Source organism: Hermetia illucens, chromosome 2, assembly GCF_905115235.1.
Source record: "Hermetia illucens chromosome 2, iHerIll2.2.curated.20191125, whole genome shotgun sequence".
Lineage (NCBI taxonomy): Eukaryota > Metazoa > Arthropoda > Insecta > Diptera > Stratiomyidae > Hermetia > Hermetia illucens.
Window position 1 is genome coordinate 63967908 of NC_051850.1, and position 19685 is coordinate 63987592.

The window sequence follows — 19685 nt, forward strand, 5'->3', positions numbered from 1 at the left end:
ACCCTGACTACACTGGCCACCATAACTTTAATATTTCTGAGAACGGGTTTCGCTTTCCCCAAAACCTTGAAGTAATAATAATAATCGTAGATGCAACAATCCAATTAGATCAGTGCCTTAAAGTGTGTTAGAACAAGGTACACTATAGGTGACAGTACCTTGCAGGAGACAATATAGTCAGCATGGCGCTCCCCCGAGATTATTACCCCGATTTCACTTTAGTACTCGTTCACAGCTGAGTCGACTGGTATCCGACCTCAAGTCACGATACAAATCCCACACACACCCATGGACAAGAACCTTAAAAAAGGAACTAAATTATAGTATTCGCGGCCTTGTGACATATGCAACATTTCATTCGCCTTGTCCAGTACGAATCTCACGGGAGAATGCCTCTAATAATATGCAATATTTCCTCTTTTTCTCCCATTTTAACAGCTCTTAGCTCTCCCAATATACTCCGTTAATTGCTTAATTCCCATTCCGATATTCATTTACATCGAACATTTAATATTTATTTTATTTGCAAAAAACCTACCCCAAAACCGGAAAACCCATTTTCATCTAATTATATTACATCAAATTCTACCGTAGCAATTTGACAATAATGCAAAATGCTTGATCCTGTTTGGAACGTTGTTGTTGTTTTTTCAATGCAATATTCTAACGTAGGAAAGGATCTGGTCATGTTGCATATTTTATTTTCTTAAGGGGTGTTGTTGTTGTTTTCTAATGAGAAAATTTTATGTAGGTTTTGCTTTTGGTGTTGAAGTTCAAGGTCCGGGTCAGTGAAAGCAAGAATTAGCGGGACCCGAGTCAACTGACGAGGTTGGGAAAAAGATCAGCTGGTCTCGGCGGAATTCGGTTTTGAGTGTTGAAGAGTGGTGTTTTATGAGAATCGTTCTTGTCTCTGGCAGGGCAAGATTCGAGATCGCTAGAGAAGTCAGTGTAAAGATCTGGACAGATAGATTGAAATTGGCAAGTTGGTGTGATATTAAGTGCGTTTTTTTTGCCTAAAAAAATGTTCATATTCGAACACAATTTGGACATTATTGCGATTTCAAACCGGTTGCCGGGAAATCTAAGACTGGCTCGCTTGAATAGCAATCGATAGAATGCAAGATCCGATCTGTCGCTTTAGCTCTTGACCGAATGCAAATCCGTTCAAATGTTGAAGTCTAAAAGTCTCTGGAATGAGAATAAATGGTTCCAAATTCTTCTGTTTACAAGGTATTTTTTAAGGTTTTGTTTGTAAAACAAAACTGTCACAGGCACTTTTCTCAGAAAGGGCTATAACGATTGACACGAAATTTGGTGAGAAGGTGGGACCTGTGGACCCCCAGACATGCAGTGAGTGATATCCTTCTACGTTGAGATTTAGGGGGGTCCCCGTATATGTAAAAGTTGGGTGTAGAATTTTTGTTCACCAAATATAGTCATGTGGAGTATCAAGTGAAAGGTCTTAATTAGTACTTTTCGAAGCCGGTCTTAGTTTTGAAATTTGTTAAAAAGGCGGTGAGTGGAAGGGGTGGAAAGTGATGATTTCTTTAACGGACCCATTCTCAGAAAATACTCAACCGAAAGATCTGAAAAAAATCATGAAGTTGCCTCTATACGGTGCCCAGGCCTCAAAATACTCTTCCTGTCGATATCTGTTCAAATTAAGTTAATAATAGTATATTACCATATTTTTGGGAAAATGGAGTAAAACCCCCCTTAAGTTTATCCCAGAGTTACAAAAGTTGGCAGTAGTATAAAATATAATATGAAGCATATTATCCCCAAGTTTGATTAACATAATATTATCAGTAACAAAGTTAAAGTAGCTCAAAGTTGTCTTTACCGTGTAAATTTACAACCCGAAGTACTAAATCTGACATGCTAAATGCGTATTCTTAACGGGCTACGTACAAAGGGGATAGTTCTACACTCAAGTATACTCACACAAGAAGCAAACAAAACCTTTCATACCTGAAGCGCCCAGCTTCCGGTTTCCCGACTTGTTTATGTTTTATCTTCCATTTTTAAGGTTTTGAGGAGGTGGAAATCTTCAAAAGCCATTGGTGTGTGGGATTTTTACCCACTAAAACCACACCCGACTCCCTCCCTGCCCCGCGGAATCACCTTAAGGTATTACATCACAGGGCGGTGTCAGATTATTCTAGGTTAAGCACCTTTTTTCTTGATTGGGGATAGATGTGATCATGCAGTTGACTGCATCCCAATTCTCTTGTTGTGCTACCATTTTCGCCACCAGATTTTCTGGTAGCAGCACCTCTCCTAGAGTCTCCTCTAGATTCCTCCTTTCTTCCACAAATCTCGGACAGTGGAAGAATATATGCTCTGGGTCCTCTGGAACTCCATCGTAATCAGGACAATCGGGTGAGATCTCCAATTTAAACCTGTGCAGGTATTGGTGATATCCTCCTTGCCCCGCGAGAAATTGGGTGAGATTATAATTAATCTCATCGTGTCGTCTCTCCAACCACTCCTTAATGGCAGCAATGAGTCTGTGAGTCCATCGACCCTTTCCCGAGCGCTGCCACGTTTCTTGCCATTTATTTATGGATCTCTCCCTCTTAGCGTTCTTCGTCTGCGATAAAGGAGAGATTGGCTTCGCATTGTAAATATTGGCCGTCTCATCTGCCAAGATGTCAATCGGCATCATTCCAGAAATGACGAATACTGCATCATCTGAGACAGTTCTGAAGGCAAACCATACCTTCAGGGCTGTCCTCCTGTAGTGTTAGTGTAAACTAACATCCGCAACGCTTCCTTCCAAACTGGGGTCGCATAGAGCATGATTGAGATCGCCACCCTGACCATAAGCAACCTCGCCAGGGGCATATTAGGATTGGATTATTTATGATTTATCGTAAACATACTGCACGTGTTGCCTATAGTTGAGCTTCCTGTCTATCATAACTCCCAAGTATTTGATGGTCGGCTTGAAAGTGATGATATGATTTCCGATCCTAATATAGGCATAATTTCTCTTCCGGCGGTTAGTGATGAGGACCGCTTCTGTTTTGTCCTCCGCAAGTGTCAGCCCAGAGCTCTCTAGTCAATTTTGCCACTTGCACTGATTGCCTCGCTTGAGTATAACTCAGCATCTTCGAGATGCTTTGCGACAACAACCAGCGCTATGTTGTCAGCGAACCCCCCACAACTGTTGTTTCCTCCGGAAGGGGAAGATTAAGTACATAGTTGTACATGATGTTCCACAGCAGTGGGCCCAATATGGAGCCCTGCGGGACACCCACGAAAATAACGCACTTTTGGGGTCCATCATCAGTGTCATACCAGAGCCTCCTCTCAGTGAAATAACTATCGACGATAGCAGCGAGATAGGCAGGAATACCAACCTTCGCTAGGAATTTGCATATTAGATTCCAATTGGCCGAATTGAATGCATTTTTCACGTCCAGGGTTAAAAATTAATAGACCATTAGCTTAATCCCAACTACAATTTTATTTTATTATGTATATATATATTTCGGGAGCAACTTACTCCCTTCATCAGTACATCAGTGCAAAGCGTCCAGGGTTACTACTAAGTAATATTTGCTGGTACTACCCATTCCGTGGATTGTATCTTCGACCAAGCCAGTAACCAATTTGATGACATCAATGGTAGATCTGGCTTTACGGAACCCATACTGCCGCCTTGGCTCTCAACAACCGGGAGTAATCTATTATAGATTACCCGCTCTAACATTTTCCCCACAGTGCCCACAAGACATATGGGTCGGTATGAGGATGGTTCACCTGGAGGTTTACCAGGCTTAGGCAGAAGTACCAACTTCTGTCGCCTCCATCATCATCATCATCATCAACGGCGCAACAACCGGTATCCGGTCTAGGCCTGTCTTAATAAGGAACTCCAGACATCGCGGTTTTGCACCAAGGTCCACCGATTCGATATCCCTAAAAGTTGTCTGGCGTCCTCACCTACGCCATCGCTCCATCTTAGGTAGGGTCTGCATCGTCTTCTTTTTCTACCATAGGTATTGCCCTTATAGACTTTCCGGGTGGGATCATCCTCATCCATACGGATTTAGTGACCCGCCCACCGTAATCTATTGAGCCGGATTTTATCCACAACTGGACGGTCATGGTATCGCTCATAGATTTCGTCGTTATGTAGGCTACGGAATCGTCCATCCTCATGTAGGGGGCCAAAAATTCTTCAGAGGATTCTTCTCTCGAACGCGGCCAAGAGTTCGCAATTCTTCTTGCTAAGAACCCAAATCTCCGAGGAATACATGAGGACTGACAAGATCATTGTCTTGTACAGTAAAAGCTTTGACCCTATGGTGAGACGTTTCGAGCGGAACAGCTTTTGTAAGCTGAAATAGGCTTTGTTGGCTGGCAACAACCGTACGCGGATTTTCTCATTGTAACTGTTATCGGTTGTGATTTTCGACCCTAGATAGGAGAAATTATCAACGTCTCAAAGTTGTATTCTCCTATCTTTATTCTTCCTGTTTGACCAGTGCGATTTGATGTTGTTGGTTGGTTCGTTTTCAATGCTGACGTTGCCACCATATACTTTGTCTTGCCTTCATTGATGTGCAGCCCAAGATCTCGCGCCGCCTGCTCGATCTGGATGAAGGCAGTTTGTACATCTCGGGTGGTTCTTCCCATGATGTCGATATCGTCAGCATAGGCCAGTAGTTGGGTGGACTTGAAGAGGATCGTACCTCTTGCATTTACCTCAGCATCACGGATCACTTTCTCGAGGGCCAGGTTAAAGAGGACGCATGATAGCGCATCCCCTTGTCGTAGACCGTTGTTGATGTCGAATGGTTTTGAGAGTGATCCTGTTGCTTTTACCTGGCCTCGCACATTGGTCAGGGTCAGCCTAGTCAGTCTTATTAGTTTCGTCGGGATGCCGAATTCTCTCATGGCCGAGTACAGTTTTACCTTAGCTATGCTATCATAGGTCGATGAATAGATGGTGCAATTGTTGTCCATATTCCAACAGTTTTTCCATCACTTGCCCAAGAGAGAAAATCTGATTTGTGGCTGATTTGCCTGGAGCGAAGCCTCTTTGGTATGGGCCAATGATGTTCTGGGCATATGGGGCTATCCGGCCTAGCAAGAGAGCTGAGAATATCTTATAGATGGAACTCAGCAACGTGATACCTCTATAATTGCTTCATTGTGTGATATCTCCCTTTTTCTGTATGTTGTCAATCGTCAGGCATTGATTCGCTGTCCCATACCTTGAGCACAAGTTGATGAACCACTTGGTGTAACTGGTCGCCTCCATATTTAACCAATTCGGCTGTAATTCCATCGGCTTCTGGCGACTTATGATTCTTTAGCAGATGAATTGCACGGACTGTTTCTCCTATACTTGGTGGTGGCAGTATTTGTCCGTCGTCTTCAGTTGACGGGACCTCCAACTCGCCGATGTTCTGGTTGTTCAGTAGCTCATCAAAGTACTCAACCCATCGCTCTAATATGCCCATTCTGTCGGAAATCAGATTTCCTTTTTTGTCTCGGCAGGATGAGCATCGAGGTGTATAAGGCTTCATCCGGCTGACTTGTTGGTAAAACTTCCGCGCCTGGTGCGGCTGCTCCCTGTACTTTTCTAGTTCACAGACTTGATTCAATTTGGTTGAAAGTGGTCCCGTCTGGAGAGGCCCACGTATGTTTGTGAACCGCTTTCCGCGCAAACCAGGTGCTTCCAACAACCTTATGTAAGCTATGGGAGCCAACGTATCGCCTGAATACTGGCTCCGTCCCTACTTGACTGTTGAAATCTCCAAGTATGATTTTGATTTCATACTTGGGACAGGCTCCGAGAGTCCGCTCAACTCGTAGAAGATATCCTTCTCCGACTCTGCAGTCTCCTCTGTAGGGGCGTGAACGTTTATGAGGCTTATATTTCTAAACTTGGCTCGCAAACGCAGAGTGCATAGCGTTTCGCTTATATTTTCAAAGGCGATAACAGCAGGCTTCATTTTTAGGCTGACTAAGAAACCTACTCCGAGCACATGGTTTACTGGATGACCGCTATAATATATGGTGTAGCGGCTCTTCTCCAGACAGCCAGTCCCTGTCCATCGCATCTCTTGTAACGCTGTTATATCAGCTTTATATTGGGACAGGGTATCGGCTAGCTGCTCACCAGTATTCGGTCTGTACAGGGAGCGCACGTTCCATGAGAAAATGCGCAAATTGTTAATCCATTATCGTTGCCGGGTTCGTCGTTGTAAGATCCATCCTGTCCGAGGCTCCTTTCGTGGCTTCGTAACATCGGTTTTCCGTGTAGGGTTGTCAGCCCTACCCAAACCCCAACCTGGAGAACCAGTTGGTACATTTGGTCCCGTTTTTAGGCGCGGGAGACTCGCCTTCATCCTTCTCCGTCTGCAGTTTTTCATAAAGAAACAACTCCCAGCGATCACCACGTGGGGGTAGAGATAGGGTTTCGTAGTAGAGCTGTTGGTGTTGGTTCAGCAGGCGTTTCCCAGGTTTTATGCTCCATCGTGGGTACCAATCCACGTTTCGCTCTGGGACCTATACTACTCTTTGACCGCTTCCATGCCGCTAGAAATATTCCCTCGGACATGTACGCTTCGAACAATTCAGCGAACATGTCCGGCCTGGATTTCACGGCAAACTTAAGGGCCTTATTCGGTGCTCCGTCCAGACCCGGCGCTTTATTGTCTTCTATTCTACCGCAGATCTCCAGAAGCTCATCTCTGGTGACTGGCGGAATTACGGTCACATTTAGAGGTGGTTGAAATGTGTCGGTGCTCTCTTCGTGCTGGGGGAATAATCCCTGGATGATTTTCAGCAAGAGGGTGGGGCTCATGATTTGAGGAGATGAACGGCCTCTGAATTGTCCCATCACGATTCTATAAGTACTCCCCCACGGGTTTACGTCCGTTTCTGAGCAGGCTCCACCCATACATGCAAAAGAGGAGTTTACATTTTTTTTCCACCAAATATGGTCATGCGGGTTATCATGAGGGGTCTTGGTTAGTACTTTCCAAAGCCGGGCCTAGTTTTCACATTTGCTGGAAAGATGGGGAGTGCGGGGGGTCGAAAGTGACCATTTCTTTAGTGGACTCATTCGCAAAACTCCGAAAAATCTGAAAAAATCAAGAGGCCTAGGCCTGGTGCCCAGGCTTCGAAACACCTTCCATACCGATATATGTCCAAATAAAGTTAATAATAGTATATTAATATAGTTATTAGTAGTTGGCTGCGAAACCCCCCTTAAGTTCATCCTAAAATCACGAAATTTTGCAGGCATGGAACAAGATTTTGCTAAGTTTGGTGAAATTCGCACTATTACTAACAAAGCTATAACAGGTCAAAGTTGCCGTTTCTGTATAAATTTAAAATTATGAATGTCAATATCACCCGAAAGTGGATATTCTCACATAATATATGCATATATTACCTGCTAGGTTCTAATGGGACAAATGCACACTCTAATGGTTTTATGAAAGAAATACACAAAACCTTTCATACCTGAAGCGCCCAGCTTTCTCTGTATCTACTTGCTATATTGCTGACGAACCACATCCCATTTTCGACAAAAAAGAGAAGTGTGATCGGTGTCATGTACCGCCCATTGAAAAACACAAACCGAGTAGCGCCTTCCTAATCTTGTGCAGCTTTCACCGCTGCTTTGATATGCTCGAAAAAGATCATCTTCGAGTTACAGGGTGGGGATTATCTTTTTAATCAAGATGACTGCTTTGGTTTTTCCCAGTGCAAGACTGAAACCATGAGTAGCCATCAATTCGCTTACCTGTCGTATCAATATGCCAAATTTGTTTTGCTCCTGTTATACAGTGCGTTCGGCAGCAAGTACCGCAACATTATCTGTATTACTGACCAGGCTCCACTCTTCTGGCAAGCATTTTCAAGCACTATGAGAAATTATTAATAATAGAGATCAACGCTGTGTGCCTCAGCTCGATGAAGAGGATTCACCATGGATCTCCCTGCTCTGAAACCGAATTGTCTTGGGGATAAGTCCCCGGCATCACATATCACTCGAGTCTCATGAGCGTTTCGAACAATTTCCCGGCTGTGTCAAACATACTGTATGTTTGTACGGCATGCAGACAGCATGCATCTCCTTCTCTTTGCTGATCAGTGCGAGTCTTGCCACCTTCCAGTGGCAAAAAAATGTGCTCCTTAAAGTAAACCGTGAATTAGATGGTGGAACACCAGTTTATATACCTCAGGCTAGATATCATGAGTGCCTTGCCACATTCCAGCGGCAAGAAAAAATGTATTTTTTGTTGAGGGAATTGCCTCCTCCAGCTCTTTTATGGTGAAATAATATTCGGACAATGTGGTCCATGTATTCAGCGTTAAGTGGGGAGGGTTTCTGTATAACCTTAATTTTTCAGAGGATCATTTTATAGCGGAGTCTGCATGGGTACCAATCCACTTCGCCACTTCTTTTAGCTGATCCTTACCTTGTTATTTTCAGGTATGTCTCCTTTCGGTTTAAACGCTGTGCCAAAAGGTAGGGCTTAAGATGCATTTTACATTACATTATTACGTTCGAGTATCTTCCAAGGCATACAAATTCAGAAAATTGTCGTAATTCCATAGTTCTTCACAAACCCGGTTTGATTCACGGTTATTTGGACGATTTCGCGAAACTGTTGTCAAAAATGCGTAAAGAAATCTTCGTGGTATCGGACAATAATTTGAACATTCTGCTGGACTACCTCTCTTTCAATCGGGACTCACTGAAGCACAGTGTTGGGTCCCAGCTCTTCGCTTTTCAGAGTTCAGATGCGATGTCGTCATGTCCTGTAGCATTCACCCAATTTCATTCGTTTTATTGTTTCCTCGATTTCAGTGGCGCTGACAAGTGGAGTATTTGATTTGGTTGGACTAATTTACTTACGTCTTGATGATGTCAATTACAAGTACAAAAAGCATTAAAGTTGTTATGTATAAACATATAGATGTCCAGTACATTTAAGGAAGTTACAATCCGTAAAACTATTCGGTTTTTAAAGTTTGCTTGAGATTCACTCTCACTCTCTGACTATTCTTCATTCGAGTTGGAGGAAGATGATATATGATGAGGAAAGTGGAACTTGCAATTCTAATGCTAATGAGAAGCATAGAACTGTTCCAACTTCTGAATCAGGCAGATTTGAGTTTTTCCAATAGCGCAATACACAATGTAAGGAATCGTGATTCATGTAAGAAGCAAGTTAAATTCTTCAACTGGTTGCGATTCCGGGAACGAAGAATTGAACATAGAAGCCCCCATTCAGGGGCAATTAATTTTAATAATAGTTTGCTTAGCTGGACTAAGCATAACTATTCATCGGCGCCTAAAATTAGTGCCATATAAAGTGTTAGAGGCAAAGTCATAAGCTTGTCTGCAGAAACTAAAATAACTGATTTCTTCACTTCCTAGTCTGTGCAATTTATTTTCTTCATTATTTTAAACATTATTCGTTATAGGGTGCCAACCACACCGACCCGTCATCGTTCGCGGTTACCTAACATGCGCTTCAGCTTCCGATCCCCCCCAAGACAGTCGCACTCGTCCTCTATTGTTCTGCACCAAGTGCCCTTGGGGCAATCCACTCGGCGGCCATCCTGGGAGAGTGGATTCACTGCATGGCGTAACCCGCAATACAATTATCGTCTTAGACAAGGCAGCGAAAGCGGATTTAGTGCTATTAATGAGTGGGGTAAGATATAGTTTGGTGCCAATGTCAGCGGAAACCACGCTTCCCAGGTTACAAATTGATCGGTGCTTTGGACGCTCTGCCTATTAATACAGATAGGAAAAGTGCGACGACCCGTTAGACTGAGAAACTTGCTTTTGTTGGTATTTATTTTCAGTCCGACTCTACTTGACTCTCTTTGCAACTCTAAAGTCATTTGGCTACGGTCTATGACCCGGTCAGAGAGCAAGCAGATTTCATCAGCGTAGTCGAGGTGTTTGGGGAAAGATGTCATAGTCCATTGCATTCCTCCACGTCCTCCGGACATGGCAGCATGAAGAACCTCACCGATAACAAGAAGAAATAATATCGGTAGGATGCAACCTAGTGGACTCCACTTTAGCCCTTAAAATCTTCCGAGATTTTACCTGCTCCTCTTGCGTAGAGCACTCCAGATACACTCCCCGTTTGCGCTACCGAAAGCTTTCTTGAAATCTTTGAAGAGCAGGTACAGCGAAAACCACACGCACTGTTTTAAAATGATCCGCAGGATGTTGATGTGGTCAAAGCAGGAGGATCGGGAGCAAAAACCAACGTGCTATCTGTCGATCAAACTTTCGAGATGTTCTTTGATGCATTCCAGGATTATTTTAGCTATTATCTTTGCGGCGGCAAGGAGCACGCAGATAATAATAATAATAATCGTTGGTGCAACAATCCATATTGGATCAGGGCCTTGAAGTGTGTTAGAGCGCTTCATTCAAGACCGTAACGGTACACTAGGAGGCAATGTGGTCACCGTTGCGCTCGCCCGAGATTATTACCCTGATTTGACTCAGGTACTCATTCACAGCTGAGTCGACTGGTATCCGACGGCAAATCACGATACAAATTCCACTGCCACCAGTGAGATTTGAACCGCGACCTTCCGTATGACAGCCTAGTGCTCTAACCACTGAGCTATCCGGACACCAGATACCCCTCCCATTTCTAACTCAGAACGGATCCCCTTCTTTGGGATGTTGACGATCATCCGTTTCTTCTACTCTCTGGGGAAGGTCTCGGATCTCCAAAATTTATGAGTGAAAGCAGCAGATCAGCAGTAGCTGCAGGTACAGCAGTCAATAACTGTGGGGAGACTGTCACGCCCAGCAGTTTTACTCCGTTTGAGTGCTTTTTTGGCCGAAATGATTTCTCTTCTGCTTGGAGGAACAGTCCGTATCCGTATTTTACGATGACTCGCCATTTTATCTACAAGAGGAGGAACCTCACAGGAAGTGGTACGGTTAAGAACCATAGTGAAGTGCTCTTCCTTTATTTCCACCTCTTCAGTTGTTCATTATTGTGGATGAGAAGTCGACCTTTGAAGTCCTTCACAGGATCATCGAAAGGTTTGCCACCAATTGCAAGTTCTTTCGTGATGCAGTATACATTCATGAAATCATTGCGATCTGCGACATCTTCCGTTTGCCTGACCAGTCCAATAGCAAATTCTCTCTTGCCACTTCATACACTACGCTGAACTTCTCAGGATTTCGCTCGATATCAGCGTCAGTTCGAGCGCGTCGTGCTCGCCATCACTCGCAGCGGTCAGTAGAGTTCTTCGTTCATCAACCCGCTTCCACAATTCCGCAATCAGTCACACCTTTTGGTGCCCCTTCCAGACGTGGCTGACGACCTGTGCAGCACCCCAGAAAAGAACATTTTGGATGGCAGGCCAATGCTCATCGATATTCTCAGACGGGTTTCTCTATATATCCGCCGTTCTTTATCTTTATTTCATTTTCAAGGTTTTGTGCAAAACAAAACCTTATTAAAATCGATTCACTGTCTGTCTGTCTGTCACACGCACTTTTCTTCAAAACAGCTAAACCGATCCTAACGAAATTTGGTGAACAGATGGGAACTTTTTTTCCCCGCATATAGTGGTGTGGGGTATCAAATGAAAGTTCACGGTTAGTACTTTCTGATATTAGTTTTGACATGAATTGTAAAGTGCGCGAATAAGGAGTCAAAATGTACATACTTAAAGTGATACAGGACTCATTTTCGGAAACTACTCAACCCAAAACTCCGAAAAAAATCAGTATGGTGCGCTTAGATCTAACCCTTAAAATATGTGCCATTTCGTTATCTGCCCAAATAAACTTGCTAATAGTTATTACCAACTTTTAGAAATTAACTGGAAAACCCCCCTTAAGTTACAGCAGCATAGAGGATAATATCTTGCATAAAGTTGCCAAACTTCATGGAAATGTGGCCATCAACGCCAAAGTTATTGCAGTTCAAACTTAGCAATTTCGTGCGAATTTACGGCATCCTAAGATGCTGACGTCCTAATTAACGAGAATAATTGACATTCGAGTGAAATATTAAAATTCCATTCATGAAGAATCTATTTCTCCCCAGCCCTTTTTTGTATCGGTTGTAGGTTAAGTTCTCCACATTTGCTAATAATATTGAACTCGGGGTATGAAGCGTATGAGGTTAACTATTATCAATACAGTGCTTCCCAGATCAGATTATTTATTTAAATGGCTTTCTAAAAATAGAGGGCAATGGAATCGCTCCTCACATGGGGAAACACAAAACTTTTTATACCTGAAGCGTCAAGCTTCCGGTTTCCCGACTTGTTCTATTTTATAATGGTTTGAAAACCCATATTAGCTCCCTCTAATTCCTTTAATTTATTTTTGCTTTTGTTTATTGTGGAGTGAATTACACAATGAATTGTAGCTAAAGTTCTCTTTAGTTTGAGCAGTTTCTCTTTCTTTTGTAACCCGCAAATCTCACCTTTAAATGAGGATGTCAAGTCCGGGAAGGACCCCCAAAGATTGCACTTCATTGCACATTTGAGCCCGGAGGAGTATCGTTTGAGGATGGGATCCGTCGCCAATCGTCCCTTTCTACTGCGAATTTCACTGTTCCATGCCTGGCTAGCCTATGCTAGGTACACAAGCGCCTATCGATGGGGCATTTCGACGGAGCTTCAGTATTTCCGGGCGAACCTTGGCGGCCATTTTCGCTACCTTTTTCTTAAAGATTTTGTGTGAAACAAACCTTATTAGAATCGATGCCTGTCTGTCCATTCGTCTGTCTGTCCGTCCGTCTGGTGCTTAGAGGTGGCGGTGAGAAAGACGGGGCGGCAACCCTGTCGGCCAAACCAAAACCAAGTGGCCGAGGAGAACCTCCATAGTGGTGGCACCGGGAGACGCTATACTCACTTTGGTTTTCCGGCCGTGATGCAGTAGGCGAATGCTCCAAAGGCCTAATTAAGGCGATCAGACTCGAGTCTGCACGGGGACTCATCTGAAGTGGCAAATTGGTCACGAAACCTTATCAGGGGTATACTGGTACCATGGGAACCGGGAAAGCCCCTGGACTCTCATACTTCGGGTGAACTCCCGTTGTATGTGAGTACAGCTCGGTTATTTGCGGTTGGCCCCCATAGTGGGAGTTTCATGATGGCTGCGGTTGTGCTCAAGCGAGAAGAGACCTTCGGGTCTCGGCGTGGTGTTGCGTTTCAACACGGGTGCCGTACCCCTTAGTTCGGTAGAGATTTAGGTATTTCTTGCATCCACCAGTATGAATGCCAAGCCATGCACTTGGTATAGACTGGTACCGTTGTTGCTTGTCTCAGCGGGGTTCTGATTGTGGTCACAAAATCAATCCGTGTCTGAAGAGGACCGTAGGATTAAGTCTCCACGACAGGTACCTACGTTAAAAACCATGAGCTTAACTGTCCGTCCGTCTAACTGTCTGTCACACCCCGTTTGCTCCGAAAAGGCTGAAATTATTGTAACGAAATTTGATGAAAACGCGTGTTCCATGAATCCCTTTGCATACTGGCAAAAGGGGGGTGTAAAATTTTTCTATACAGAATATGACTATGTGGAATATCAACGGAAAGGACTTGATTAGTACATTTCGAAGTTGTTTTTTTTTTCTTGAATTGAGAGGCGGGTCCATAGGAGAACGACGTTCAAAATGTATGCCCAAAAAGTGTAACAGGTCTCGTTCTCAGAATCTATCCAACCGAAAGATCTGAAACAAATCACGGTCGTCCAAAATCTAGGCTTCAAAATACATCCCATTCTGATACCTGCTCAAATAAAGTTAATAATCGCATAATACAAATTTATCCGAAAACCCTCTTCAAGTTTATCCTAGAAGTAAGTGGTCCCATTATAAGTCATAATATAATACAAAATTTTGAAAAATTTGAAGGAAATCCAACTATTATTAACAAAGTCCTGAAGGTCAAAATTTTGCATTTCAGGTGAATTTATTGGGATCTAAGTGTGTATAATGTCAGGTGAATAGTAGTTCAATATATCAAGGAAAATTTTGAATTTTTAACTATGTTCGAATGGAAAAACGTGCATAAGAAATTTCTCACACAAATATAAACCCCCAAGTGCCTAGCTTCTGGTATTCCCACTAGTTGTTTTTTTAGTCTTTGGGTTAGCTTTGTCCTCTTCCTATTGTCTGGCTCTCAGGATCATCTTCCACCGACAAATCCCATACGCCATTACAAAATATTATGGTCGCTATGTGCTCTCAAAGGTTTTGCTAATTAATTATATTTAGTAAAACAATGCATCAGATTAAAAATAATATATAAGTTGTCGGGAAATAGCCAAAACTCGGGAAAGTTATCAGTGCTTTCTTGGCCAAAGTAAAGACAAGTAGTCCCAGTGGTAATTTCAGTCCTGAAAAATATACATAAATCGCTGAAGACGCTCGATCTTAGGACTGGACTATACATGGAGATGCAAAAAGCGGTTATCCTTGCATCCTGCGCTATAGTCCGAAGAGTCCTGTCCGGTAACAATCTGACCTAGTGGGCTTCAGTCTTGATTCGTACTGTCTTCGATTTAAGATCCATGTCTCTATAGTGTAGAACTACCGCGTCATTGCTCACATACATTTTCGCATGGTCGCTGTGATGCAGGCCTTTGGATATTGCCTTCAGCTCATCTTTAGGTTATTCAGTTAAGGGAAAGTCGCACCGCGTCCTTAAAGAACTATTGTGCCCCCATCTTTAAGTTAGTTGCCCCTCGGTCCGGTTGGGCGGGAAGAGGGCCCGTGGGCCTTTTTTAACTATATATATATATGTCTGTTTAAATAAAGTTAATAATAGTATATTACTATATTTATTCGTACTATATTTTTTTAGAAATTGAGTGGAAACCGCCCTTAAGTTTATCCTGTAGTGATCAAGTTTTGTTAGTGACATAGAGTACAGCCTCTATCAGAACATGATATACCAAGTTTGGCTGAAATCGCACCATTACCAACAGAGTTATAATAGGTCCCAGTTGCTTTTAATCACGCCAAAGTAAATAATCTGACAAAGTTAATACATAAGCATTACGAGCTAGGTATAAATGGAACAAATGCCCTTTCAAATATTCTTATATAATAAATACACAAAACCTTTCATAACTGAAGCGTTCAAATTATCACAGTACATTATTAACATAACTCGCACTCGTCCGTCTAATTCAAGGAGGAAGTCTTGAATGTGTGGCCATTTTGATGAAGGCATTTCCCGTTCTTTGACCAGAACTATAATATCTCATCGCTCATCGCTCGTAGCGGTCTTGCTGCTTCCAGGGCAAAATCTTACGAAACCGTAACTCGTCCTCATAGACCTCGCATCTAGAGCAGCAAATTTTCAAATATAGAAATTCGGAAATATGATACCTTCCAATCTAAGTTGCTAGAAAAAGAGAAAATTCCATTATTCATGAAAAAATCGCTCCCGGGAGGACGAGGAAGTCATATTATGGGTAAAAGTGTAGGCATTGGCAGTAGTTCGTCTTGGTGAGTCGAGGGGAATGACGAAAAACCAATATTTTCTTCTTTTTCTTCGTCCTTTGTCCCGTTCACAACTGGGATCGGCTCGTCGTGATCGGTTTCGCCATTTTATTTTATCAAATCGCTGATCCGGATGCAATCGCGAGGATTTTAAAAAAACATTGTTTCGCTTACCATCGACTTCGATGTTCAGACCAATCTTGTCAAGTGAATTCTCGTTAGTGCCAACTACATGACCATACTATCGAAGACGCTTCTCTCGTAATTTTCCCGCGATCGGTGCAACCCCATAATGATCGCAAATATTCTTATTTCGGATGTGACCAAAACGTGTCACGCCACTAATCCAACGCAACATCTTCGTCTCCATTACCGCAAGACGCCGTTCATGTCGTTTATAGTCGACCAGAACCATAGATAGTGACAGGACGGACGACATTGTAAATTTTAGATTTGAGACTTTCGTTGATACATTGATCACAAAGAACGTCACTCCATCCAGGGTGCGTTAATGCGTGAAGCAATTTCATAACGCATTCAAATCGCTCAGTTCTGGGCAGGTCACTGCCGACGATAGTGATTGTGCCTGTTTCATGGGGGTCGGCCGTCAAAAACTCAGTTTTATTCAGATTCAATCTTAGACCGTGTTGCATGAGGCAATCATTCCATTTTTGGACAAGTTGCTCGAGATCATTTTTGCTATTAGACGCTAGAAAAACATCATCTGCATAAAGCAATGTATAGGGCGTCCATAGCAAGAACAAAGAGGAGTGGTGAGAGGGCGCTTCCTTGATGAACACCAACAGAGACACGAAGCGGTTTTGATACACCCGTCACACTTAGAACGTTACTTTTCGGATCGTTGTAAAGCAATTAAAAATCGTCGCCTGAAGAGTTTTAAATTTGAGTAACTCGCCTACTAAAAGAAAGGAATAATCATCGCATGGTGTCAAGAAATCACAATTATAATCATCTATGACTTGCAGTGAAGATGGTAATGTTATTGGCGCAACCGGGAAGAACAAGGAGCAGTTTAAGTCAGTTGGGGCGAGGAGCTAAGTAGAAAATAAAAGTGAAAAGCCCAGCGGCTGCTGAAGAAGCATTTTGGGGTATTTGCTAAAAATAATAATGGAGCACAGGATTTATTTAGATAAAAACTCACCAATCAGATAAGCCCCTCAAAGGTTGTCATTCGCAAAGCGAAAAGAAGTGAAATACATGATAAAGGTATTGCAGCAAATTAAAATAAGTGACTGTCAGCAAACCCATGGATTTCCCTGATTGTGCTGATAAGAAAAAGGATTTCAATACTATAGATTACCGGATCCTAAATAACATAATAATAAAGAATGGTTACCAACAGCCTCAACTTTGGGCATACTATTCACCATCAAATGGTTCTCCACCTTGAACCTACAAAGTGGATGATGGCAAACGTGAACAAGATGAAACTACATTTGGCGTTGGTAATAGTTAGGTAGTTGTCAGTGGCTACTTCGAGGAACCAAATTAGCGCTGTAGTTCACCATTTTTATGTCACTCCCTCCTGACTGACCATGACTGCTGTCGTAAGCGCAAGGTGAGCAGAGTCCAGCCGGCATAGCACTTCGGAGCCAATCTATAGAATTCATGAAAGATAACAGCTCCTTATGACTTATGGATTGGAAGGCACACGTACTGACGAAGAAAAAATTCCAGAAGTGAAGTTATTTGCGACCAATTGTACCTTTTCCTTAGCTTACTACACTGGGAACTATAATATTTTTGTACGTGACAGACACACTAATTCTGATATACTCAGTCTCGGGAAGAAATTAGTTAGTGGGATTGGCGAATATCTATTACAGGTTGCCGATGGATTGGTAATTGGGTATTTCAACCTTGAAACATTTCCTCAAGTACATTATATAATACACACGTAATTACTACTACCGATGAGATGCCAAATATTATGAAAATGAATGCGTCTATTTTGCTTATTGTCCATAATATACGGAGAGTAGTACAAGAGCAGGCAATGGCTTTGTCGTTGCAACTCAACTTCTACAGTTTGATATGAATATGTAACACTCAAAACACAGACGAACAATTTATGTTATCATTTATTTATTTTTCTTCTTTTCGACTAGAATCCTTTCGCTATTTAACATTATAAAGCACTAAATGGCAAAAAATAATACAAACTAGTCGTCAGATATAACATCTTTGCGCGCCTTGAAGTTACGCCAAGATCCATTTGTACAAACGCCCGGGCCGCGCCACCACTCGTTCACGTCCTGATACCACTTAGGCCTCTTCAGTGCCTCCTCGTCATGCAGGGCGGCGCACACGCGGCACCAAAAATATGTATTTATGAACTCCCCCGTCCCCTTCCACTTGAAGTACGAGTTGTAGAGCTCCTCATTTTTGTCTAATATGTGCAGATACTCAGCTAGCTCCTTGGGTGAGGCGAACTCATCTACGTGAATATACGACCTATAGGGGGCGCTACTCTCGTAGTCCTCAGGACGAGCGCCCATCACTATTGGCAAAACATTTCTATTAAGCGCATTCACGAAAAACTTCTCCGTGATGTAATCCTTGCAGTTGGAATTTTCAAATGCGAGGTAAAACTTATAGTCGTGATCTAAAATATCAAAACACTTGTCTGCCGTATTACGCGAACATTTTAGAGAACCACAGGCTCCATAGATATCCACCTGCAAAGGAAACAATGGCGGAATGGCGGTCGTGCAATGAAGCTTAACGTTTTACCTGAATATATTTCTGAAGTTCATGTGCATACTGCAGCCGACCGTTGCGGGCCCCGCAGTTTGAGACGAACCAAGCGACCTTCTTCGTCTTGTTGAGTGCGTAATTATGATCCTGCTCCACTTGCCGAACCTTGGAGTCGTAGTACTCCCATTTTTCGTAAGGTGCTACTATGTCGCTGTCTCTTCTGTAAAATGTAAAATATAAAGATTAAACCAGGCTTATGCAAGCAACTCTAATGGGGGTCGCTGGTTTGTTACGAAGTAAAATAAATTCGTTCTTCGTTTATTACATAAAGAAGCTCAGTCAGTTGACTAAATTTATCACATTTCCTCCATTCAAATTTTTGTTTAGCTATTTCAAATATGGTGTAGAACCATGGTGCAAGCGCTGACAAAGTAGAAACACCTGACTAAAGCTTAGATATTGGATATTTACTCGGACTTTATTCATTTATCTGACCCAATATTTAACCATAACTGCCAAACAGGTACCCGGTTAGCTGCACTTTGTATGTTTTTCCAAATATTCAAATTGCGTTATTAACAAATGTATGTGTGTACACACCTTTCAATGGGAAACGATTTTTTTAAAAAGGGTCATGTAGAATTCACGTATTATGGAAGAACGTGGTAGTGTTTCTCACGCCAGATTGGTGGGTTTTCTTCTGATTAGCGGGTATGAGCCGCCTAAATAAAGGAGTTCTACAATGATTGCAAAAATGTATGTGGCTTTTGGCGAAACGGGGTTATAAGGGGTGAAATAAAGTTTTGGTAAACTCTTGTGAGCTCAAATTGAGCATGTGCACCTTCAAAATACCTAGCGTTTGACACCACACTCAGCTGAATGTAATATTGTATGATGACATAAAGGACAAGGCTTCATAACACTTCCAGGATATATAGAGAGATGAAAGCGGGGGCGCCTAGAAGGTTCGATTTGTTGCTGGGACGTCTATTCGAAAACAGTTGATTGAAAACATCATCTGATTTGAAAACAGAACTCGTTCTTTTTCTTCTTTAATCTTTGTGACGTTCAGAGGCAGGGTCGGTTCGTTTTAATCGGTTACGCGATTTTGCTCAGTCAAAGGCCTGATCTGGAGACGCGAGGCTCTCAAATCACCATCTAACGTATGAAGCCATTGTTGTTTCAGCCGGTTGGTCGTTTCCCATTGTCTTTAATGTTTAGACCAATCTAGATTTTGGATTTGAGACTCCGTTGATATCTCGGTCACACTGACAGTAGTAATGCTTATTTCATTGAAACCGGTGGTCGAAAGATTCTTTTAGTTCAGATTCAGTCTGGCACCGTGTTGATAAGACGATCATTCCATTTTTGAGGGCGTTGGATGTTAGTTGACCCGTATAACAGTGTGATAGCAAGAACACAGAGGAGTGGCGATAATGCACTTCCTTGATATACACAGACAGAGACTTG

At 42.6% G+C, this 19685-nt stretch overlaps 1 protein-coding gene across 5 annotated transcripts in view; it reads right to left on the reverse strand.

Moving 5' to 3' along the window:
• Positions 1 to 17612: 17612 nt before the first annotated feature.
• LOC119648244 (glycoprotein 3-alpha-L-fucosyltransferase A) overlaps positions 17613 to 19685 on the reverse strand; it is a 46341-nt gene continuing 44268 nt past the window's right edge. For all 5 annotated transcript variants that reach the window (XM_038049879.1, XM_038049878.1, XM_038049877.1 and 2 more), the window contains exons 6-7: positions 18252 to 18435; positions 17613 to 18196 (exon numbers count right to left, since the gene is read on the reverse strand). In XM_038049879.1, coding sequence (XP_037905807.1) covers positions 17681 to 18196; positions 18252 to 18435 — 700 coding nt within the window. In that variant the 3' untranslated portion in view covers positions 17613 to 17680. The remainder of the gene's footprint in view (positions 18197 to 18251; positions 18436 to 19685) is intronic.